Genomic DNA, 25,763 nt, shown 5'->3' with positions numbered 1-25,763 from the left:
CCTCTGTCTTTCTTGAGCCTCCAGTTCCTGTCCCTGCCCCTCTCTGTTCTACTGCCATGTTCCCCTTCCTCCACCAGGCTTGGATTCTGCTCTCCCTAATTTCAGTTTACAGAGTGACCTTTGGCAGCCGCAGAGCCACGTCTTGGCCCAGCTCCTTAGGACCTTCTGGTTCCAGTGCCCAACAGCATTGAGACAGAGTTTCTGTCTCTTAGTTCCAATTCCTGAGAAGGAAGCTTAGCCTTCTCAGATGTCCTTCCTGGTCCCAGCCACTGGAGCTTGGCAGCAAGGTCACCTCCTCCAAACATGGCCATGGAAGGCCTCCTCCATCAGCACCGTCTGGACCAATGGTGTGTGGGTGGAAAGGAGACAAAGAACAGGGCTGCACAACGGGACACTGCGTTTACTGTGAGCCCAGCAAGCTAACTCCACGCATGGGCTTCGATGCTGCGAGATCATGTTCTGGTGACTTCAAGACGGACGGGGGACCTAGCCCCCAGGTGAAGTGACCTCTCAGGTGCTTTGCTGCTCGGAGACCCTGACTGGTCATCTGCCAGTTTCCAAAGGGGACCCTGAATCCATAAAGAGAAGAGCAATATGCGAGTCTTCCTTATCCTTTTTCACTTTCCTTTTTGCATATAAGTAATTTACTTTTTTTAAAAAAGGGAAATTGGGCTTCCCTGGTGGCGCAGTGGTTGAGGGTCCGCCTGCCGATGCGGGGGACGCGGGTTCATGCCCCGATCCGGGAGGATCCCACATGCCGTGGAGCGGCTGGGCCCGTGAGCTGTGGCCGCTGAGCCTGTGCGTCCGGAGCCTGTGCTCCGCAGCGGGAGAGGCCACAGCAGTAAGAGGCCCGCGTACCGCAAAAAAAAAAAAAAAAAAAGGGAAATTACTTTGTGTTGTTTTGTGATTGAGAAAAAGGAAGGTTTGTTATGGGAGGTGGGCCTCACTCATTTGAAAACAAAAACATTTTTATGACGTCTAGAGGGAGAGAACGAGTCATGTTAAATGAATTAGTGGAATTCTTTAAATTGACACTTATAATTGCTCACCCAGTATTTTCTTATTGAATATACTGTCACAGAACCAATTCGGCATCACACATCCCCTACTGTTGCAATTTTCTGGTGTCTAGGTTCTGTTCCTGTTCATGCAAACACGAGGGAGAAGTTAGAGGTGACTTGGGAGAAGATGAGCAAATCCAAGCACAATGGCGTGGACCCCGAGGCCGTTGTGGAGCAGTACGGCATTGACACCATCCGGCTCTACATCCTTTTCGCCGCCCCTCCTGAGAAGGATATCTTGTGGGATGTAAAAAGTAAGTCACCTTCCTCTTCCCAGCCTGCCTCCTCTGTGAACCGCCTCGGTGCCAAAGGAATTCAAGGAAGGAAATGTCTTTGCTGAGTCAATAGTAGGGTTCTAGGAATCAGCTCTGTGAGGCAAGTAGCAGTTTGCCCAACATCCTGTGCCATTCCTAGGCCAGTGTTCTCAGATGTAATGAGCGTCCAACCTTTGGGGGAGCTCGCTGTGACTGCAGACTCCCAGTCCTCACCACAGCCCTGCTGACCCAGCCCCCAGGCCAGGGCCCCGGAGCCTGCCTTCAGTGAGTCTGTGGCGTTCTCATGCAGGTTCTTCGAGGATCCCACTTTGAAAACGTTTCCTTGAGCCAGACTGGCGTTTGTGGTACTCCTGGGCCCACTGTGGTCCACAGAGGCCAGTCCCCTTTTGGTCTAACCTGAAAGGTTTTTTCTAGAATGGTGTCATTGCCTGTCACCAGTCCAGAAAACCCCGCATGGGGCCTGGTCCTGATGTTACCTGTGACCTCTTCAGTCACCCACAGTAGCCTTCAGAGGCCCCCGCAGGGGAGATTCGTCCCTCCAAAGTTGTTTAGACCTAAAATGGTGTGAGGTAGAATAATCTCAGGTATCTGGATATCCTAGAATAAGCTGTCCAACAGTAATCAGTAATTCAGTTTTCCTTCATGTGGTCTTATCCAAGTGTTATGGGAAAAAGAAATCAGATGCCTGGAATCACCGTTCAGTTCAACACACCATTTCTAGTGAGAAGTGTGGTCTGGAGCAGTGGTCACAGATGCCAGTCCTGGAACTAGAATCCCTGGGGACACTCAGGCCCAGGTTCTGGCTCCCCAGCCCTCCCTGTGGGACCAGCTCCAGGAATCTGTCTCTAACAAGCCTTCCAGAAGATCCTGCTGTGCATCCAGGCTTGAGAACGTCTAGTCCAGTGGCTAAAGTGTAAAAGGCCTGAACTGGCCCTAATTTGGTTAGCCGTGTGACCAGGGCCACCAGGTGAAGCTGTTCAACTTCTCCAGATAAGATGAACAGCTGATTTGATGAACACATCTGAAATATGTGATACACACGGATCTGGCAAGGACAGGGGTTGTGTTAAAACACCTCAGGCTGTGCAGCACTGCAGCTCAGAGTGCGGTCTGTGGACCACTGCCGCCTCTGCATGTTACCTGTCCACGTGAGATGGGGCACCTGCACCAGTGTAAGTCAACCCTGTCTCCAAGCACACTGTTAGTTCCGAGGACACTTTTGTCACAGCAAGATTTCTTAACCAAGGAGGCAGTGCCCTGATGCACATCCTGGCCCAAGCTTCTAAGCTCGTTGTGGGCCAGTGACAGTTGGTGGAAACCCTTTGTGTAGCCCTGCCATCCTGTACTCTGAATACTTGGAGCTCTAAGAAATGATAGAGTCAGTCCTGGTCTGAGTTCCCAGACACTGGAAGCCAGGAAGGACCCTTCTCCGTGCCCTTGGAGAGATCCACCGGGCACAATGAAGTGTCTCTTCATTCACAGGTGCTTTGTCACTTAGGTATAACCAAACCAATCATTCTCACATGTCTCTCTTTCTCTGTCTCATTCACTGACATTACACTCAGCCGACGCTCTCCCTGGGGTGCTGAGATGGCAGCAGCGTCTCTGGTCCTTGGCAACTCGATTTATCGAGGCCAGGGTTTCTGGGAAGGTTCCCAGGCCTCAGCTGTTGAGTAACGAGGAGAAAGCCGAGGGCAGGAAGCTGTGGGAGTACAAGAACTCCATCATCTCTCAGGTCAGAAACCCTCCAGGGGACACTGGTTGATTCTGTAACTGAGCCCTCGTGATCTGTGTGGCTCACCCTGCCTTGGGGTGGGCACTCTGGGTCTTCCTCCTTTCTTATTATGGTGGCCCACTTGCCTTGATTAATTGATCTTACTGCTTTGGGTATTTCACCAAGGTGGAGCAACAGTGCAAACGTTGTCATGAACAGAGATGCTCTCAGGAAATGGCTCCCACTAATGGTGCCTCCCATTTATCCATCCCGGATCTCAAGAAGCTGCCCACTTTCCATGTTTCCATATTTAACACATCCAGGTAGAGAACCAAATTTAATATCATACTGATGACACACTGTATATGTTATAAAAACAGAAACAGAATTTTAGAGTTGAAAGGGGCTGGAAAAGACTCTCTTCTTTAGCCTCCTCATCATCCCATCTGTGGGCAGAGCTGAGACACAGAGAGGTTAAATGTCTTATGAAAGTCACACAACCAGTGAGGAACAGAGCAGAGTTCCCTGATACTCAGAATAGCGAGTACTATCCCACTCAGGTACTTTGTTACACAATGTTCACGTGAGTTATTGTGGGTTAAATTTTACAGGTAAAATAATTGTTCACTTTATCTTCTTAGAGAATAGTATATTATTGTCTAAATCATTTTAAAAGATTCTTCATTGGTAGCATCCCTTTAAATTGTTCATCTAGAGGTCTGCTGTAATACCATGACATTCACCTTTTTTAAGAACTTTGTGAAAAAATGTCATATATCTTTGAAAGAAGGCCCTTAGGAAATCTGAAGCCATTTTTTAATGGGTACCAGATACCCCAGATTCTCCTTAGGCTGAATTTTTTTTTTAAGTTGTGCTGATTCAAGCTTAGAAAGTTAGCCAAGGTCACTTCGCTGGACTCTGGCAACTGATTACATTGAAGGAGCAGGGCTTTTCCTCTGGTTTGTATAACCTGCAGTGGCCCTGGGTCCAGCATGGTCTCATTTATTGACACTTCTTCAGCTTTATTTTCATCCTCTCTACTATAGTGCAGAGAAACAGAGCTCACGGAATTGAATTTAGTGATCTGAGTGATGCCTGAATGATCGTTTTCATACCCCATATTTTCTCTTTGGATTTGGCAAATTCTTCTCTTCTGTCAGATAATGGAATTGGGTTATTTCGACAAGTTGGAAACTCTGGACATCTTAAGGATGTGTTATTTTTCTATATCTTTGCCCATGGTCAAAATTGAAAAGCACCAACAGGAAAAAGCTGACAAATCGTATTTGTGTCCTTGTGTTGACTCCATGTTTGAAAATGTAAAACTAACCTTATCCCGTATACCAATAATCTTCACGGTGAATTGAAGTCATGTAACCACAGAGAGGTGACATCCTTTACCCCATCTCCTGTTTACTATCGTTTTGATGTTTGCTCATCAAATGGGTCCTGCCTCCTTTTCAGGTAATGATCAGTGTTTTCTTAGGCACCTACTATGGGAACCAACACTGTCCCAAATATGGGGGAAGAGTAACAGTCTTGAGTGGTGGAAACAACATTGACTTTGACTTTAAAAATCTTTGTGCTGGGGTTCCCTGGTGGCGCAGTGGTTGAGAGTCCGCCTGCCGATGCAGGGGACACGGGTTCGTGCCCCGGTCCGGGAAGATCCCACATGCCACGGAGCGGCTGGGCCCGTGAGCCATGGCTGCTGAGCCTGCGCGTCCGGAGCCTGTTGCTCCGCAGCGGGAGAGGCCACAACAGTGAGAGGCCCGCGTACAGCAAAAAAAAAAAAGTCTTTGTGCCGACGAAACATAAAGGGACTATTTAAGATAGTGAATACATTTATAAATATCTTTTATTGCATGCATTTAGTTTCACATTTTTTGGATAATTTAGTTTTTTTATGGAAAGCTTAAAGGAAATTTGAACAAAGTGAATAATTCAACTTTTTACGAATAGGTGACTGCCCATTTCACAGAGGACTTCTCACTGAATTCTGCGATTTCTCAACTGATGGGACTCAGCAGTGCCCTCTCGGTAGGTGGCCCGTCTGTGCTCATTTGCTGGTAACCGAGGAGGGAGCGTGGCTTCCAGTCACGTGGTGAGGTGGCCTGCAGCTCCTTGAGGGCAGAGACTATGCCTTTCTGGACGTTTTATCTCTGAAGTCTGGTGTATAGTAGGTGCCCCATAAAGTGAATGGGTGTGACTGAGTTAACTCATTAGCCACACCTCAGGAAGACACTGAGTGTTTGCAGGAACTGTCGAAGAATGGGGAACCCTGAGCTCCCTGAGGGGCGCAAGAGGACCCCTGTCCTGGAGGTTCCACATTGCAGAACCTTTGAGCTAGTCTCTGTATTTCCCACTGGTTCTGTGCACATAGGAAACATAGCTGAGTGGTTAAGAATTAGGACCGACCTGGATTCTAATCTGGTCTCCATCTCTTGGTTAACCATGTACGCAGGGACAGGTGACTCTCCCACTCTAACCCTTAGCTGCTTTATCTGTCAAATGGGGTAACAATACTGCCCTCAAAGGGTAGTAAAAACCAAATGCGTTAGCATCAGACCGCGGGCGTGGTTAAATGCTCAGTCAACAGTATATCTGCTCAGGAATTCCCTGGCGGTCCAGTGGTTAGGGCTCTGCGCTTCCATTGCAGGGGGCACGGGTTCGATCCCTGGTCCAGGAAACTAAAATCCTGCAAGCCGCGCAGCACGGCCAAAAAGACAAATAGTAATATATCTGCTGTTGCTGCTCCAGCTATTTTTAATACTATGATTAAATGGGGAAAGTTCTTTGCCCAGAGCAAAAATGATGTTGAGGAGGGTTTCTTCCTGCCTGTTTGTGTCTCTGGATTTCACATACATTCATGGCCTTTCTTACCCAGGCTTATCTTGTTCACCTCAGTGTTCTTACATTGCTGTTCTTTTCTGTTCCTCAGCAAGCTTCTCAGAGAGTTGTTCTCCACAGCCCTGAGTTTGAGGATGCTCTCTGCGCCCTGATGGTGATGGCTGCTCCCATGGCCCCTCACATAACCTCGGAGCTCTGGGCAGGTAGGTGGGGAGGCCTTGCTTGACCAGTTACTACTGAGCAGCATGTGCTCCAGCCTCTTGTTGAGCATTATTCAGCCGTGGGGTCCAGCGTTTGGCATCTGCACTTGGGACCTCTCTGGGAAATGGGAATGAAGTGAGAAGGTGCTGTGCAGGAGGACTTGATGGTTATTCTGGGCCCCGTTCTCCAGACCTTGTGTTCAGAGGTCTCCTGTGACTTCTGTGGATGTTTCAAAGGAGCTTGCAGAAGCCAGGCAGCCTAGGGATGCTGTGTTTACATCATGCTTTTATCTGGGGGCCTCTGAGAAGTAGCATTCATTTCTTTTTCATAATTATTTTAGCTCTTCTCACCTGTTTATTCTTCTCAGTAGAACTCTGGCATAGTTCTGTTAAGTTCTCCCAAAATCTTCTTGAGATTTTGATTGAGATTTGGTTAAACCTAGAATTAACTTGGGAAAGTTTCACATTTTTACTGCATCTAGGCTTCCATTCCAAAACATGATCTGTCTCTCCATTCATTCAAGACTTCCCTCGTGCCTGGGCAAGTTTTGTAATTTTCTTCATGTAGGTCCCACACATTTCTTAAGATTATTCTCAAATAATCTTGCCACATTTCATTTTATTTTTGTTATTGTGACTGGAATCTTTTTTCTTTAATAATTTTTGACTGGTAATATCTGGCATATAATTTTTAATATTAATTTACTTCCTTATTTTCTAACCAGATTCCCTACCAATCTCTCCTCCTTCATTTAAGGGGTAGAATCCTCTTGGATTTTCCAGGAGTCTATGATCAGCAAATAAGGTTAAGTTTTCTCCTTTCTGATAGTAATGCCCTTGTGTCTGTTTACTTTCTTCAATATACTGCCTAGAAAACCGTATGTAATGTTAAAGAATACTGGCAACAGCCAATCTTGTTTCATTTCCAGATTTAAATGGAACACTTCCCTGTTAGGTATGGTGTTGGCTGTTGGTTTACAGTAGATATTCCCTGTCATGTTAAGGAAGTGGCCTTCTAACCTTGTTTACCAGAACTCGTCTTAGGAATTGGGAGGTAGATTTTACTTAACATCCATTCTTCAATTGTTATGGTGTTGTATCCTTTGCTTTTAATTTTCCCCTTTGCCCTGTTGTCATGACCTACGTCCAATTAATTGATTGCCTAATAGCCTATTGTGGGATAAATTTACCTTAACCATGGGGTAGTAAACCTTTAACATACTGTTAAATTCTATTTGCTAGTGTTTTATTTAGAATTTTGCAATTATACGTCTAAGAGACACCAGTTTTTTCTTAGTAGGCATTGTCAGGTTTGGGAATAAGGGTTTTGCTGACTTCACCAAGTGAATTGAGTTGCTTCTGTGCTTTAGAACAGACTACAGGACAAGACATTCACCCATTCTTTGCTGAATAGCCAGAATGCCCTAAAGGGTGGGTGGTATTAGGCCCTGCCAGGCTACTGCCATATCATATTAGATTATGTAGCCTTTCATTATCTCCTTAGGCAGGAAACATGCCTCTTTCATTTAGCATTGGTGATCATTAAGTCTTTTAAATGGCACACTGTTAATTCTTTCCTAGTCTTCCCTTCTTTTAAAGCAAAACTTATCTAATTTATAATAAAAGTGTTTACTCTGACCCTAGAATATACAGATCTCTCCCTTTTATCGTCCTTTTTTGTCCCACATTATCTGTCTGCCTCCTTCATTTCATTTCTCCCAGGAGGGACTGATGTAAATGGGGTTTTCAGAAACTCCCTCCTTGCATTGCTCCTCCAGTCTCTGTGTTTTAGGGCCAGGATTTGGGAGGGTGGCAGAGAGGGTCTGCTGTCTCCAGGGTCCTGTCCCTGCCCAGCAGGTCTTACCAGACAGGTGTACACTGTGGTGTTACCCTGTTAGTCTGTCCTTCAATTGTGTGACAAGATCTCCAGTAGGATATACACTAAAGCAGTATGGTAGCAACTGGCCCATTTCAAACTTTGCTCCATGTTTTTTTCCACACACAATACCAGTGGGCTTTTGTGAGCTGTGTTATAATAAGGAGTGGGTCTAGACTGAGTCTTAGTTTTGCTAGCATGTCTCATTCAGCCATTCAGTAAACATTCATTGAGAATGTATTTTGTGCCAGGCTCTGTTTTAGGCATTGGTGGGAAAGCTGGGGAGGGCATTCTGAGCAGCGGGCATTGCAGTCTGTGTTCATTCAGTTGAGAAGATCTTCCCTCAAGCTCTACAAATTCATGGCAACTAATTTTTTTTTTTTTAATTCAAAGAAACAATGGGAAGCCTTTGTCTCCTGGCTCTGCACATGTGTATGTGTGTGGCTCCTCTGAATGAGCATCGGGGGGCTATAGCACAGTCAAGTGAGGAGTCCTACACACCAGGCATATCACCCTGGTCATTAACTCACAGACAGGTCTTTGTCAGGTGTCTTCTGGAGAGAATGGGGCCACGACCCCTTCCTGCCTCTCCCAGCAGCGGATAAGGGCCAGTGTCACAAGGTGTTGAAAGTCCTTTGCAAACAGAAGTGCTATGTTGTGAGGGTCATTATTGTCATCCCACACTGTCAGTCACTCTTGTCTCAAGCCTTTGGGACAGTTTTTACACACATTTGGTTTATTCTAAAAGACATAGCTTTCATATAACTTCTGGTTTCATTCCTGCATCTTCGAAAGATAACCTCACAATGATTATAATGGAAATGTGGTCAGTGAGGGTGGGATGTTCAGAAATTACCATTTCTCAGAATTCTCCAGAGAAGCAGGTTTTCATAAAAGAGATCCTCCCTCAAGGGCAGCAGAATTGAGATCTGTCTTCTGGGGGGCAATTTGGGGTCCATGGGCAAAATGGCCATCATGGCTCTGGATAAAAGGAAACCTTCAGAGAAGCCCAGAGCGCTTCTCTACCGATCACTTTAAGAATCAGTGGAGACCCAAGAAACAGAACCAGTGTCTTGGCAGTGTGCACACTTCAACAGGATGAGGAAATCTTTTTTTCCTTCCTGAAACTTTGGATCTGAGAAGGTCAATAGACCACATCTGAATTTACAAACTTATCTTTTGTTTACCACCATAGAATACTGTCCTATCTATGAGGGTGTTAGGGAAATTTTGCATATTTGGAGTTACTGATACTGTTTCCACACAAAGGACACAAGGTTTCCTTTGTTGGTGGATAGTAAAAAAAACGGAAAATCACCAAACAGGGAGCTCCTTGGTGGTACTCTGGTTAAAGGTATCATTTTATCATCATCAAAAATGACCTTTCTAAGAATATACCAGCAATACAAATGAGCTGGTTTTATCTTATATGCAGAATAAGGGCAACTGCCTCAGGTCCCCCTCTTGGGCAGTTGGTGGGGGGGAACTACAGCAGCTACGCAGGTATAAAGCAGGGGAGGAGCCTGACAGCAGCTAAAATACTCTAACGTACACTCTCTCACCAAAGCTCCATCAGGAGGCTTGTTGTCCATCTGTAAGATCCACCCTCCCCCAAGTTGCTCTCCAGTCTACTGGCTGCCACCACCAACTGGGTTCAGATAATACAGACTATCCCTTGGTAAATGCTTTCGGCAGTTTTAGGCATGGGTAAGTGTGCCTCCTCAGGATGACCCTCCTCCTCCCCTCTCCACAAGGAAATCATTCTAATGCACAGTGCCCAAGTTTCATCTCCATAGTCTTTTTCTTCATCCTTAGAGGGCACATTTTTTTTGGAAAAAAAAAAGATCAGGGTTTGGCTGGGCATCTAGTCCAGTATTTAGCTCAAAATGATATTCCCACAGTATTCAGGTTCACATAAATTCATCTCAATTCAGTTCAGACTCAAATTCACTGTTGGTATTAGTCATCATATTACTAATCACAGTCTTTTACTGAGCCTTGATCAGGGTTTGTTAGGAAGCACCTGTCTACGCCTTTTTCCAGAGGCTCAATTCTGCACCTTCCTTGGAAGGGTCACATCCTTGCCAAAACTCCATCGTGGATGGTGGAACAATTTAGCTTGTGCATGCCCCCCCCCAAGAAATACGTAGCTAATGATAAGAATGTATGGTGTCAAACTGGAGAGGGACAAAATGGTTCTAGTGACAAAATTATCTCTATCAGAGAGAAAAACTCTTCAGTGGGATTTTTTTCACAGCCTCCCATTCAGTGCTCTGAGGAGTTGCCTCGCAAATGTCCATTATTACTCTGCTCAGTCACACCCTCGGACAGCTCTAGCCCTCATTACTCATTTGTAATAATAATAATACCTTGCATTTAATGTACTGCTTATCATATGTATGATATGTCCTATAGCATTTATGATATATTTATTTACATTTAATTATAATTTAATGTATGTATTTTATAATGTACTGCTTTATCATATATATATATAGTACATTAAATTCACGATGATTTGATTCCTATCTGTGAAGTAAATAATTAACCCAGCAGCCTTGAGTTACTCAAATCTTGTACATTCTCAGAAGGGCCTACTTGTATGACTAGCCTTTGGCTGGCTCCTAGGAACTGAGGTCTTAGAATGTTCCCTATGCTACTGACTGATTAGGGCACTGTGCATGTTTGAGGTCTTGAACCACATTATACCAGCTTGTGTGGATAGTTTGTGTAAAAAATGTGATTTATGGTGAACACCTGCTTTCCTTCTGGAGGGTCTGAAGTTTCAGTAACTGCAGTTACCACTGCAGTTACCCCAATAAAAACCCTGGACTCTTAGGCTCAAGCAGACATCCCTGGAAGAAAACATTTTGCATGTGTTTCTGCAGTTCATTGCTGGGGGATTTAGTATGTCCTGTGTGACTCCACTGGGAGAGGACTCTTGGAAGCTTATACCTGGTATCCTCCAGCTTCTGCCTGATGTACCTTTTTCCTTTATTGATCCTGCTTTTTATCCCTTTGCTGTAATAAACTATAGCCTGACTATAAAAAAAAAAAAGACCTTTCTAACAGGCAGCAGCTTGGATGGATCTCAAGGGGATTATGGTGAGTGAAAAAAAAGCCAATCTCGGGCTTCCCTGGTGGCGCAGTGGTTGAGAGTCCACCTGCCGATGCAGGGGACACGGATTCGTGCCCCGGTCCGGGAGGATCCCGCGTGCCGCAGAGCGGCTGGGCCCGTGAGCCGTGGCCGCTGGGCCTGCGCGTCCGGAGCCTGTGTTCCGCAACGGGAGAGGCCACAACAGTGAGAGGCCCACGTACCGCAAAAAAAAAAAAAAAAAAAAAAAAGCCAATCTCAAAAGGCTGTATATTCTATGATCCCATTTATAACATTCTTGAAAAAAACAAAATTACAGAGATGAAGAACACATTAGTGGTTGCCCAGGGTAGGGTTGGGGACTGGGCAGAAGGGATGGTGGCCATAAAAGGGGAAAGGGAGCCTTGTGGTGATGGAACAGTTCTGTCTCTTGAGTGAAGTGGTGGTTATATGAAGCCACACGCACACACGTTAGTGCTTATAAAACTGGTGAAATCTTGGGCTTCCCTGGTGGCGCAGTCGTTGAGAGTACGCCTGCCGATGCAGGGGACATGGGTTCATGCTCCGGTCCGGGAAAATCCCACATGCCGCAGAGCGGCTGGGCCCATGAGCCATGGCCGCTGAGCCTGTGCGTCTGGAGCCTGTGCTCCGCAACGGGAGAGGCCACAAGAGTGAGAAGCCCGTGTACCACAAAAAACAAACAAACAAAAACTGGTGAAATCTGAATGAGCTCTGTGGATTGTACCAATGTCCATTTCCTGGTTTTGACATTGTGCTGTAGTTATGCCAGATGTTACCACTGGGGGAGGCTGGGGGAGGGGTCACAGGACCTCCTGTACATTTCTTTGCAACCTCCTATGAATCTATAATTATTTCAATTTCTTTTTGTTTGTTTGTTTTAAATTACCTTTCTAAACCCACAAGTCCTGAGTGTTGAGATTCTGGTTCTGGAATGTCATAGACGATGAGAGAGGAAGGAAGGGAAGAAGCAATTTATTTCTTGTTGTGGAAGGTTTTAACAGACACACACACACACACACACACACACACACACACACAACTGACCAGATGCAGCCATTCATCCCACTAGTGTGTGAGGCTCCCGTGTCTCCTGCATCGCTCTGCAGAGCAGCGTGAAGGAGCTCGTGGTGATGGGATGGGTCTGCCCTAAGTGCCCAAGGAGCGCTGCTCCTCGAGGGTGATCTCACAGCTATACAAGCCCCGCTTCCGAAGAAAAGTGCATAGAGCCAGCTGCAGAAAATAGCTTCACCCTCCAGTGTACCTCTCTGGGCTTCTTAAAGCAAAAGCAGAACCTAGATTTTTCATTGAAAAGTACATCTATATGCATATTGTAAAACCTTCAGTTCTTACAAAGGGTGTGTCCTAAGTTCCCTCCCATCCTCATCCTTACGCTCAGTTGCTCTCCCCAGGCACCTCCACTGCCAGTTGGATAGTTGATTTGACAGAACTCCATGCATGTATGTGAAATGTTTCTCTCTTACCATATGGAGTGTATAGAGTCATTCTATATCAAAACTTACAGGCTGACCCTGTTCTTTTTTTTTTTTTTTTTTTTTTTTTTTTTTTTGCGGTACGCGGGCCTTTCACTGTTGTGGCCTCTCCCATTGCGGAGCACAGGTTCCGGACGCGCAGGCTCAGCGGCCATGGCTCACGCACGGGCCCAGCTGCTCCGCAGCATGTGGGATCTTCCCGGACCGGGGCACGAACCTGCGTCCCCTGCATCGACAGGCGGACTCTCAACCACTGCACCACCAGGGAAGCCCTGACCCTGTTCTTTTTTAACAGCTATATGGTGTCCTACCCAGTGAATATTCCATAGGTTATTAAACAGTCATCCACTGATGGGCATTTGAGTAATTTCTCCTCTTTTTCTGTTTTTTTGTGCTGCTTTGAGATGAGCCTCTTGTCCAAAATACAAGTTATTTAAAATGTGGTGATAAGATCTCCATTTCTATTTCTCTGGCCATTTTTACAGTTTCAACAGTGATTTATCTATCTTGGTTTTTGCCTCCGGCTTTTACCTCTTGTCATCTCCAAGTCTTCAATCAATACTTTAATTGTGAGGGTCACAACAAGGTGACCCTTTGCCTCTCTTAAGTTTCTGAAGTAACTCTAATCTTGAAGTATAGTCTACCACCATAAACCCATTTTTCTTAGTAAAAATGGTGGTAAAATATTGTAGCTGTATTGTTTTGCTGTACATATATGCTGTATTCATTAATTTCAACAAAACTGTAAATCTTGGGAATTCCCTGGTGGACCAGCGGTTAGGATTCCACGCTTTCCCTGCCAAGAGTGCAGGTTCAATCCCTGGCTGAGGAACTAAGATCACACAAGCCACGCAGTGCAGCCAAGGAACAACAACAACAGCAACAACAACTGCAAATCTACAAATAATCTGGAAGTGTGGGAACACTTCTTGTAAGGGACGCTAAGATACTTGTAAGGGACAGTAAGACATCTGCTGATGTTCGGATGGTTTTATACATGAATGTGTATGCTGTGTCAGTGTTGTTATTTCAAAATAATGTCAACAGAACCCTTTCTGTGGGTAAAGGCTAATGTGAAGTAGCATCACTTCCGGTCCACTTCCTTGGAAGTGCCAGGGCTGGACGAGGCATGATGGGGATGAGACACCACAGAGTCCCCAGGTCCTCCTCTGTGTGTATATGAGGATGGGGGTGGGCTGGAGACAGGCCTGCCATCCACGGGCACCATGACCACCCAGCACTCACTCCGGGTGCCATGGTGGCATGGCAACCTCACCAGCTCTCAGAGCGGGAGAGGAGGCTTGTTTCAGTTACTTCACGGGAAGGTCAGCAACAACAGCTCTCTAGAGGAGGGGCAGGAAGGGGGTGGGCTGAGAGCGACAGCTGGCCCTGCATGGTGGCCTTGTGTGCCAGGGCCTTGCCACTTCCCAGCCTGTGTTCAGACTTTCTCCACATGCTTCCCAAAGGCCAGCTCTTGACCTGACCTGTGTCACGTAAAGAAACCATTGTATTTGCCATGCAAATATTAGGTATTTTTACTACCCTAAAAAGAGCAGGAAGGCAAAAACACTACGTAGAACTGGGGGTGGTAAGTTTCTTTTCCTCCCTGCTGAGCAGGATGGCCCCACTCCCATCTATATGGAATTGCTGGCAGGGGCCCAGGCCGCTATAAATAAGCATCCAAATTGCTCCAGGAAGGCTGGACTTCCTCATTTTTTTTAAAGTGGAATTTGTAACAGCTTCTGCCCAGAACATTTGTGTCCAATGTCCTTTCATCTCCCAGGCATCCTGTACAACTGCCATGCTGAGATTTTGGAATGCTTCCCACTGCAGCTGGGTCACAGGACAAGGCATGCTGGCCCAGCCAGCTAAAATAAAGAAGTAATTATCTTCCTTCTGTGACCTCTGTCTTGTGATATGAGTCTTAATAGGATCCCTTCTGAGGAACAAGCAGGAAGCTCCTTTCTGCTTCTGCCAAAAGGCACATCTGTTAGAAATGGAGTAGGTTCATTAGAAGCATGGGAATCCCAGGACACAGGGGCCAGATGGGCCCCAGGAATACATCTTTTATGCTACTTGATTCTCAGACCCCGATGGGCCTTTCCTTCCCTCAGGTTGACTAGCAGCACAGGGTTACAATAGGAGTGACAGATAGTAAAACATGTGAAGCTACAACAAATCTGTGATGCCTGCACAAGAACCAAGACAGAGGGCAACAGAACAAAATGGACCAGTGCTATTCAGAGTGGTCCGTAGACCTGAGGCTGGTCTAGGAACTGTCTCTAGGCCAAGATAAGGAGCTTAGTAGGTACATCACCTGTGTCACTAAGCACATATTCGTGTAAGACTGACCATTTTTTTGGTAGCAAGAATTTCTCAATGAAGGAAGCAGTGTGTTAATTCATATTCTGGCCCGTTCTTCAGCTCATCACAGACAGGCATTTTGAGTATCTTTGTAGTGAATAGTTCTGAAACCATCCCTAATATAATATACTGTAAAAGAAAAATCACAAACCAATAGGGAAGAGAAGGTTTATTCAACAGATTGGATTTGGAGAATTGACCAAGTTTTTTTTTGTTGTTTGTTTGTTTTTTTTGCGGTATGCGGGCCTCTCACTGTTGTGGCCTCCCCCATTGCGGAGCACAGGCTCTGGACGTGCAGGCTCATGGGCCCATGGCTCACGGGCCCAGCCGCTCCACGGCATGTGGGATCTTCCCGGACCAGGGCACGAACCCGTGTCCCCTGCATCGGCAGGCGGACTCTCAACCACTGCGCCACCAGGGAAGCCCTGACCAAGTTCTTTTTAAGAATGTTTTTTCACATTATATGCAAAATAAATTATGGATAAATGGGCAAGAAAATGAAACCTAAAAAAAAAAACAGAAGAAAAATCTTGAACTGATGTTATAGCATGGAAAACTGTTTTTAAATATCTTTTCTAATTACAAAAGTAATAAGTATTCCTTGTAGAAAATCTATCATTTTTTTTGAAATTTATGTTTATTCTTATAGTTCTAGTTATTCCATTTCACTCTGTATAATATTCTGTTGAATAAATAGCTCACTATTTATCTAGTCCCCTACTAATGGACATATGGGCTGTTTGAAGTTTTAATTATTTTTACTATTAAAAAAACGTCAACAATGCTTCAGTGAATGCTCTGGTAGCTGTCTTCTTCCTAATACTACTAAAGGCCTAGACAGAGGCAGTACATGAGAATTCCATTGTTTCACTTCCTCACCAGCATTGGTGTTGTTTCAATGGTGGTTTTTCATCATCGTCAATAAATTTGTTTTTAATAGAAAGATCACCTATACTTCTGCCTCCCAGGGTTAATGCTTGCTGCTTTTCTGATGTATTTCCTTCTAAATTTTTATCTGTTTATTTAAATATTTACTAAAACTGTGGCCATACTGTATATACTATTGTGTGTCATCCTTTTCCATGAAATTGATTATTAGTTTAAAATGTAGGAAAAAAGAGAATCCAAAACTATATCTACAGCATGATCCTGGTGGTAGTTTGGTTTCATTTTGTGGAGTTGGTTTGTACATACAAGTATTCATTAAATACATTACATTAGTATCTTTCAAAATAAAAAGTTAAAAAGATGCTATCCATGTAAACATGATTTTCTTCTTTGTTTTTAGACTTTTTACAAATTTTCTGCAAGGAGCATGCATTACTTTTGTCATCAAAGAACATAAAATAAAACATTGTCATTCACAGCCCAGTGTTCGGGACTGGCATTGGTGGGATTCATTCCCTCTGTCCCAGACTTGGCCTCAGACCATCCCCTGAGCTATGGGCCCGTCCCTCAAATGCATCTGCTGGTCTCAAGGCTAGTAATAAGGGGGAGGTATGTAAGGGCCACCCCACCTCCACCAGCCCTGGAAAAGCCATTCACAGCGTAAGGGCTGTGCATCTACCATAGCACCGCCCCCAGCGTGGGCACACGGGCCACATGCACTTGCCCGCTTGCCCAGGGCTTGCCTCTGGGAGGACCAGGAGGCAGCGGGGATGCCACACAACAATTGCCCAGGGATCTGTTTTCTGCTCTGTGTATTTCCTGCCCATTTGGGGGCATCTTTTGTACTCATGAGATCAACAGAGGCTTGGAAATCCAACTTTCCCTGCTAGGAAGCCCCTGGTTGAAGTCCCAAAGCACTGACAGTTGGCCCTGAGCAGCTCTGGATGGTGAGCCTCCTCTGCTTTGGGAGCTGCAGCGTGAAGCACTCTGGGAAGAGAGACTGGAGAGGGTTTCATTCCTCCCTGCTTCCTCGGGTTTGACCCACCCTGAGCCAAGGACAGCTCTTTCCAATTTGGTAATGGCAGGAGCCCCTCCCGAGAAGAAGTTTAGCGGAAAGGTTGAGCGCCCTCAGAGTAGGTCCAGGAGGAGCGCCCGCTGTTCTCAGCATGTTGGCTCTGGTGATTATGAGTAAAAGTACTCTCAGGCCACAAGTATTCATGGGCCAGAAAGGAAGCAAATGCAGCTCATTACTTTGGGATCCACTCTCAGGAGCACAAAGGATTCCTTCACCAGCAGGACTGCAGAGAGACCGAGTAAAAGCAGCAGCCTTGCTTTTGCAAATGCACTTGAGAACAGTGTGTCCATCCATCGTTATGGCTCTGGATGTTGTTTGAAAAAAAAGAAAAAGAAAGCTACCTATAAACTGGGATGATGAGCCAGGCTGAAGGAAGTAGGGGGCACCTGGTAGGCTGTGGAAAGCCATGGTGTGGCCTCCTGGGGCCTCAGACGGCTCCAAGCCAGGCTGTGTCAGGGCAAACGCTTTATTAGTGCTCCCAAGGGCCTCGTACGTGCTCAGTGACTCTCTGTGCCTTGGCGTTGCAGGCCTGGCGCTGGTGCCAAGGAAGCTGTGTACTCACTACGCCTGGGACACCAGTGTGCTGCTTCAAGCCTGGCCAGCTGTGGACCCGCAGTTCCTCCAGCAGCCCGATGTCGTACAGATGGCGGTTCTGGTGAGTGTCTCCTGCAGCCCCTAGGGCCAAGGCGAACCGGCCACACACACACACGGATGGGTTTGGAAGTTTCTCGCCAGGCCTTTCTAGCCCACTCAGCTCTCCGCCCAACCCTCCAGCCTGTCTTCCTTTGCCAGCACCTTCAGTTTTGAAGTTACCACATGCCAAAAGCTTGTGAGCATAAAACTTGTGGCCAGAAAGTGGAAAGTATCAACCTGTCCTGCATTATAGGTTCTAATTGTCTTCCTTTCCAACTGTGTTTCAATCTCTCTAAGTTTCATTCAGCTGCTCTGGGCTCTTGGAGGGGGTAGGGTGATGGTGAGGAGGTGGGCAAGGAACACCTCGTGCTGCAAAATATATTTCAGAAAGGCTACATGAAATTTATTTTTTGGTAAATTGCATCATTTTAAATACATAAAAGTAGTTGATTATAGAGCAAATAACTCCTGTAGTTTATCCTTATGTAATTTTTATGTATTTAATTTGTTTAATCTGAGACCCATTATGAGGAATATCTCCTAAATATGCTGATGTGGCTGAAGAGGGAAAGAAAACAAGGGGTGAACCTTTTAGTCTGAACCACACGTGGGCCAGCTAACTTACATCCCAAGTTTAATTTAACTCTCACCACCCTAAAAGATAGGCATAGCTGTTCCCATTTTTTTCGGCTGAGGACACAGGCTCAGAGAAGCTCGTCACCTTGCCCACGTTTATTTGTTTATTCCTCAGTCATTATCAAGTTACCTATGCTATCAATACATCAGGCACAGTGCTAGGCTCTGGGGACACAAACTGAAATGCAAAAAACAGGGTCCCTGCCCTCACGGAGCTTAAAGCCTGGTGGGAAAGATAGGGGAAAAGAAGAAGGAAAGAGAAAAATAAACAAAATAATTGCAAACTGTGGAAAGTACCACAAAGTAATCACCCAGGGGCTGAACAGGAGCCGGGCCTGCCAGGCCTCACCTGCTTCGTCTGCAAACCCTGGGCCCTGCGGGCAGATCCATGTTGGGAAAGCCAGTTGCCCCCAGGAGACTGGCTCCTTCACAGATGCTCTGTCTCCATACCACCTCCCCGACACTTAGTTCCTCGCTGCCTCCGATTTGCGCCCCCGCTCCATGAGAGGAGGAGGCGGGCTGCCCTGCTAGGCTTCTTCCCAAAATCCTCAAAACCGAAACCAGCCTGTGGCACAGAGAGACGATTTCTTTAACTTGAATAATGTTTCTAAGAAATAACTATCTGTGTACCCCTAAGAACTCATCCTCAGTGCAACTGAGAAATACCAACCTGAGACACTGAAGTTTTAATCTGTGAAAATGTCTTTCCATTTTAAATTACCACTGAAGAAAAGAAATTTAGTTTTGATAATTGGTAAAATAATTTCAGATTATCATTGAAATAAAAATCCAAGATTTAAAATGTGTGGAGGACTCCCTGCAAGTACACCCAACTCAAGAACCTCTGGGTTGGGGCACTGTGCCATGTGGCAGGACTTCTGTCAAGGTCTGTGTTCTGTCTCCACGTGATCTCACTTGGTGCCATGGCCAGAAATAGAAGTTGCAACACAGAACAGTATAACTTGGTGTAATTCAGTTCAGCCGTGCCCGTGTGCTCTGAGCCCAGAGGCACTACATCGTCTTCATGGAGCCCAGCACCCAGGAGGGACAGTCTGGGGAGGTACACGCATTGTCATGCACACCGAGAGTTTGTGTAGCCTCCAGGTTAAGATGTAAGAGCTTGGGAGTTGGACCATCTCAGTTTTGCAAAATACTTAATTTCTCTAAGCCTCAGTTTCCTCAGTTAGAAAACACAGGGCCTGCCTTACCTGGTTGTTGAAAGAATTAGATGGGATAATGCCAGGAGGTACTTAGCCTGCTTCTGGACACACTAATGACAAAAGCCACTAACACGCAGTGAGTACCGACTAAGAGGCAGGGACTGCCCTTAGGACTTTCCAGATACTAACTCATTAACCCTACACAACAGCCCTGTGAAGCAGACCCCGCTGTTTTCCCCATTTCACAGACGAGGCAGATACGTGCCTAACCCCGTCTTACAAGTGAGGAAACAGTGGCAGAACAGGGCTTAATAACTCACTCAGTAAATATTAAATGCTGCTAGCATCAGCATCGCTGCCTCTGGCAGTTGGGGGATTGGAGGAGGCATCCGAGGAAAGGGATGTGGACCTTGGCTTTGAAAGAGGAGCAGCATTTCCCTAGTGGAGAAAGGAGCAAAGGCGGGGGAAGTCCTCACTGGACCGTGAGCCATGGAGGGGGTGGAACAGAGGCAGAGGCAGGGCAGCACTGGAGAGAAGGCCAGACTCTATCCCGAGAGGTTGGGGGCTGGCAGGGAAGAGAGAGGGTCCATGGGGTCATCCCGTCTCCACCACTTGCTGGAAAGGGGCCTTGGGTAAGTGGCTTCACCTCCTATCCCTTAGCTTTGCCCTCTGTGAATCGGGGATGGAACGGCTGTGACCTACCTCACAGGCTTGTGGTGGGGATAAACAGGTTCACTCAGGCGGATTGTGGAGCACAGTGCCTGGCACAGAGTGAGAACTCAGACAACGTGAGCTTTTATTGTCATTAGCCATTGCAGGGCTCCTGTCAGTGAGTAGTGGTGGGTGGGGCGGGTGGATAGTGCTCATGGCCAGGGGCCCTCCAGGCAGCTGTTGGAAAAGTCCAAGAGAATAATGCAGAGGCCTGGACCAAGACTGAGCGATGAAGTGGAGGTGGCAAAGCTGGAGGGGCGGAAGCTTGCAAGGCCCCCAAATGGGGACTGGGAGACCTTTCTAAAGTCAAGCAGCCGCTGTTTGAGGTGATGTCTTACTTGTCTCCCACCCAGTGATCTAGGCTAATGCAGCCCATAAAAATGCCACTAAATTCTACAGAAATCTGAAAAGATGAGGTGGGTGATTAAGGGATCCTGGATAATGTGCTTGGGTTGAAACTTCAGAAGTTATTCCTGGTAATTTTTCATAACACAGTGACTTTATTTTCCAAGTTAAAAACAGGAGCATTCGTGAAAAAAACGTAAACGTTCTTACAGGAGTGATGGGATGGAGGAATTGAAGCACGGCTGTTCAGAAGCTATTTGGGTCATGTGTCACTTTCCTCGGTGGCAGTATCAGTTCATATTTGATGTGAAGTTTATCCTTATGAAACTAATATTCAGTGAATACCACTACAGCTAGAACTATACTGGCCCACTTTAGGCAAGAGTTGTGTGTGATGTGGGTCCAGCTTCCAGGTGGTCAAACTTGAGCGCCCCCTTCTGGAGCCAGTCATCAGGGAGGGAGGTTGCCTACACGCCCCAGAAATTAGTCCACGTGAGATCTAGGTAAATCCTCGGTGACACCCCCTGTAGCCAGATCTAAACTTGATTTGAGTTTCAGTAACACAATAATCCCTCTACCCCCGGATACAGCCTAAGCCATCTCATGCTGAGGATTTTTGACATAGTTTCCACCACAGCTGTGACGGGGCAGCACTCAGGAAATACAGGGTGGCGCCCTCTCCCTCTCCTTCTCCAAAGCGTTCAGGCGTTAATCCTACCCATCTAAGTGCGCTTTGTTCTTCCAGGAAGCTAGGTGCTGCCTCTTCTTTCTCTTTTCCCGTACTCCTTCCCCACACAGGGGCAGCAGTACCCTTGAGGGGCAGTGGGTATTGATGTCTGGCTGCCTGCCACTCTCAGGACTTTCCTCATTGTTTGTCTTGGCTTTTCACCTTCTCAGATCAACAACAAAGCCTGCGGCAAAATCCCTGTGCCCCAACAAGTTGCCCAGGACCAGGACAAAGTCCACGAACTGGTTCTCCAAAGTGAACTGGGTGTCAGGCTCTTACAGGGGCGAAGCATCAAGAAGGCCTTCCTCTCCCCGCGAACCGCCCTCATCAACTTCCTGGTACAGGAGTGACTGCAGGGATGCTGCGGCTACCACGAGGGCTTGAGGCACCTCCTCCAGGTCTGGGATGAAGGAAGGAGTCTGGGGCCCAGGGGCAGGAAAAAGCCAAATGTCTTTTTTATATATATACATAAATTTTATTTATTTATTTATTTATTTATTTATTTATGGCTGTGTTGGGCCTTCGTTGCAGTATGCGGGCTTCTCTTTGTCGTGGCTTCTCTTGTTGTGGAGCACGGGCTCTAGGCGTGCAGGCTTCAGTAGTTGTGGCATGCGGGCTCAGTAGTTGTGGCTCACGGGCTCTAGAGCGCAGGCTCAGTAGTTGTGGCACACGGGCTTAGTTGCTCCGCGGTATGTGGGAATCTTCCTGGACCAGGACTCAAACCCGTGTCCCCTGCATTGGCAGACGGATTCTTAACCACTGCGCCACCAAGCCCCAAGCCCAATGTCTTGAATGTCTGCCTTTGCACTCTGACGGGCTGGCATCAACAGGGTGCCTCTGAGGTGTGGCCTGGTGTGGGGGTGAAGGTGGGTGGAGGCAGAGGAGAAATATGAGTGAAGTGGGGTGGGGACCCAGTACCTTCCTCCACCATTGCAGGGTGGAGGAAGCATCTAGCCCCATAGGAAGCCACCAGAGATTCAGCTGGGTGGGAGCGAGAAGGTGAATTGAAAAGCAAGTGAGGATGAGCACGAAGCCTCTCGAGCAGCCTGGGAGCTTCTGGACCCCAGAAATTGCACTGCCTTAGGCAGGTGTTAGGAACATAAGGCTAAACTGAGGAGGCACAGGGGCTGAGGAGCAGCGTGGGCAGTCACTGTTGAACAGGTGACAGAGCCTCAGCATCGTGGTGGATTGTCTCCCGCCTTCAGCCTAGATGGAGAAGCCATTTGGGTCGTGTCCAAATATCCATGTGCAGAGTGGACACTGGGGTCTTCAGAAGTTGCTCGGGGGAATTCCCTGGCGGCCCAGCGGTTAGGACTCGGCGCTTTCACTGCCGTGGGCCCGGGTTCGATCCCTGGTCAGAGAACTAAGATCTTGTGGGCTGGCGCAGCCAAAAAAAAAAGAAGAAGAAGTTGCTCGGAATCAAAAGGCAAGCAGGGCTAGTCTGGCTGCCAGCACTCCCACCACTTCTCAGCCCTGCCGTGCAGGCTGTTTCCACCCCAGCCCAGCTGGACTTGCCTGCCAGGCCTTCTCTGATCCTGGTACTCAGGCTCTTGGACGAAGTACCACTTCCCACTGTGAATGGTGAGCAGCGCTTCCTAACCACTCCCTCAGGGTGTAAAATTTGCTGTGAAGTGAAGCGGAACGGAGCTGGTTCCAGCCTCGGATGGAACCAATCTCGGAGCCCGCTGCAGCTCAACAGGGAGTCTGCTCATGTGCGCCGCAGATGGTGATGCCGCCATGGATGTGGCCCGCAGAGCCAGTCATAAGGAAGAGCAAGTCCACCGCAGGGGGTGGGACTGATGCCACCCAGGCATCTCCTCCTGTGCTTGAGCCACTGCAGTTGGCTGCCAGGGAGACCCTGTGTCATTGTATATTAGGGTGATCCTGGGTTTCTGTGAAGTCAGCTATCAGGTGCTCTTACCAGAACTGGCCTAAGCCACTGATTACTATTTGATAGGGGAAGGAGGAGGAGAATCTAGGGAGGAGGAGAATCTAGCCATTTTGTGACACTGAAAATCTGTATTCATTCTCTGATGCCTTTTTCTGAAGTAGCCTCAGATGTGGTCCCCTGCACTTCAGCAGTTAACAGATGACTTTTTTTAATGGAATAAAATGTTTGTCATGTATGACTTTGGGACATATGTGTGATCCTGGAATAGCCACCATATTCCAATTCTGGGAGTTAATCAGGAACAGATTGAGGTATTCCATCGTCATCTGAAGCACTGGCTATGTGCCTGACTCCACGTGGACTGTTATAAAGTGGGATGCATGGGGAACTTACAGAACATGGTAGACCATACTGACTCAGGAACGTTAGTAACAGCAACTAAGTCACTTGGCTCAAACTTAATATTCTGCCTGATCCCCATGCCCAGAAATCCTGGTTTAATTGATCTGAAGTGCACTTGGGCATCTGGGAAATCGTAAAAGCTCCACAGGTGATTCTAATGGACAGCTAAGTTTGAAAACCACCGGATTAATTGATGCATTTGAACCATATGTCTAACTAGTCCTTTCTCTCCCTAACCTTCAGCTTAACTGGGATGAATTTGGTAACGACCAAAACACAATGAAGTAGAGCTGGGAAAGACTAGGACCAGAAGGGAAGGCAGGGGCCGGAACTCTGGAGCAAATGTTTAAGACGTTCCTAGAGCTGACTTGAGTGCACACAATCCAATTCCATGTACCAGCAAATGTGGATTAAATATAAGTGAATGGATGAGGATATTTGGTACAAGGAGGCGAGTGAGTGTTTTTGCTTGATTGTCTTGTTTATTCCAGAAGTAACGTAAGTGGTCTTGAGTCTGTCAACAAGATGAGTGTAGGGAGCCCTTTGCACATAATCTGGCCAGAGCAATGGGCGAGTCCAGCCTCAAGGCCACTGGACTAACCAGCACGTCTTTGGAGACCTTTTTCTCCAAGAGGATAAAACTTTTAAAAACAAGAGCTCATTGGTACTACTGAGATGGTTGGTGTAATGGAAAAATTGAACAGAAAAATCTGATCCCTGGGGTGGGAAATGATCTCAGTCCTTTATTAACTGCCTTGATTAGGTCAAAAACTGGACTCAACAAGTTCACTTGCATTATGTCATTTAATTTCCACTAAAACCCTAGAGGGAAGGAATTATTCTCTCATAAATATGAAGATACCCAGGTTCTGAGGTTCAGTAATTTGCTCAGTTTCCACAGCTAAGTAGAAGAACTGAATCCAAACCCAGGTCATCTGGCCTCCAAATCCCCTTATGCCATCCACTGTACCTACCAGTCCCCTCACCTAATTGCCCATCTTGCTTGAAGTCAGGAAAATTGAGATGTTGGCTGGAAGCTTGGGGCTTACTAGGGAAGCCTCGCGACTGAATGGAGTGGCCATTATTCTTGTTGCCTTTGCTGCCTTGGCTTGGGGTTTACTGATTGATGGCCTGAGGCTGCTGGGGGCAGATGGCCCAGGGGTGTGAGCTAGAGGTTTGTGGCCACATAAAGAAGTCCACCAGAAATCCTTGCAAGCCACTCATGGCCCACAGGCTTCTTGGCAGGCCAATGCTCAGACAAGATGGCCTCCAAACCAAAAGCTGAGGATCCGAAGTTGGCTTTGGTTTTCATTTCCAGGTGGTTTGATTCCTGAACTGAGCCCAAGTCAGGGTTATGAGGCCACTAGTGCACACGGACATGCAGCAACATGCAACTGGGCTGATGACATTTCTGCTGGGCCACAGTTGGCCATTACTCGGGCCAAAGAGGGCATGGTTCCTGCACCAGCTGCCCTGGCCTCCACCACCAGCTGCCCTCTTGGTGTTTCTCAGCCTAGGAGGAAAGGGAAGGAGGCAGACAAGTCTACAGGGTCATTCTGTGCACCAGGAACCGTGCAAGGGGTTTTGCTGGTGCTCTTAAATCCTCACATCAGTGCTACAAAGTGGGAATTATGACCCACATCCTATAAAGAAGGAAACTGAAGCCTAGAAAAGTATAGCAGATTACCTACATCATGCCACTGATAGCTGCTCAAGCCAGGATTCAGCCCCAGTTCTGCCTTCCTGTTCACAGCTCATGCTTTCTCTTCAGCCCCAACCTGCCTTCCGGGAGGGAAGAAGTGGGGTGTCTTGGGAGGAAATACAGCTCTTGTTCTTTCTTTCCTGGGAATTCTGAACTGGAGCTCTGGCATGTATGTGGCCCTGCAGACTGGAGCCCCACGCTCATGATTCACCTCCCCGCAGACACTCCTTAAAGAAGGGGGCTGGGCTTTTGTACCCTGAATCTGTCCATCACTGGCTGTGGGCCAACACCAGGTGGAGGGGGATAGTTAGTAATTTCCTGGGCGTCTTGGGATGAAGGGACTCCCACTGGCTCAGCGAAGGTTTCCACAGAGGAGCACAGCTGAGCCGTCGGCAGCCAGCATGCACGGGAGCTGGGGACAGGCACCCCTGCTTGTGAGGAGGACCCGGTGGAGCACCCAAGGCGACCCCCACAAGGAGAGAAGGTGAGAGTCCTGAGAAGCCTGAGAAGCAGCGAGTCTGTGGGTGAGGAAACGCTCTAGACAGACACAGAGTCACAAGAGACGCGGATGAACATAGGATGGAGTGAGGACAAGCTGAGCTGCCTTGGGCCTGCCTTGATGCCCTGGGCTGGGTGGCTCCGGGCAGTGCT

General features: G+C 47.1%; 1 protein-coding gene and 1 long non-coding RNA gene across 4 annotated transcripts in view; one reads left to right on the top strand and one right to left on the bottom strand.

Annotated features, from left to right (window-relative positions):
- LARS2 (leucyl-tRNA synthetase 2, mitochondrial) overlaps window positions 1-23,243 on the top strand; it is a 271,915-nt gene extending 248,672 nt beyond the window's left edge. For 2 of the 3 annotated variants that reach the window (XM_060162177.1, XM_060162178.1), the window contains 6 exons: window positions 1,133-1,315; window positions 2,902-3,071; window positions 5,010-5,087; window positions 5,989-6,100; window positions 17,433-17,560; window positions 21,288-21,607. In XM_060162177.1, coding sequence (XP_060018160.1) covers window positions 1,133-1,315; window positions 2,902-3,071; window positions 5,010-5,087; window positions 5,989-6,100; window positions 17,433-17,560; window positions 21,288-21,467 — 851 coding nt within the window. In that variant the 3' untranslated portion in view covers window positions 21,468-21,607. Of the gene's footprint in view, window positions 1-1,132; window positions 1,316-2,901; window positions 3,072-5,009; window positions 5,088-5,988; window positions 6,101-17,432; window positions 17,561-21,287; window positions 21,608-22,728 lie in introns of those variants that run through there. The other variant, XM_060162179.1, reaches the window with a different exon arrangement.
- Window positions 1-25,763, bottom strand: part of LOC132527093 (uncharacterized) — an 84,744-nt gene that overhangs the window by 31,000 nt on the left and 27,981 nt on the right. The gene's annotated exons all lie outside the window — the stretch shown is intronic.

Source organism: Lagenorhynchus albirostris, chromosome 10 (assembly GCF_949774975.1).
Source record: "Lagenorhynchus albirostris chromosome 10, mLagAlb1.1, whole genome shotgun sequence".
NCBI lineage: Eukaryota > Metazoa > Chordata > Mammalia > Artiodactyla > Delphinidae > Lagenorhynchus > Lagenorhynchus albirostris.
The sequence above is the reverse complement of the archived record's forward strand: the minus strand, read 5'-3'. Positions and strand labels throughout refer to the sequence as shown.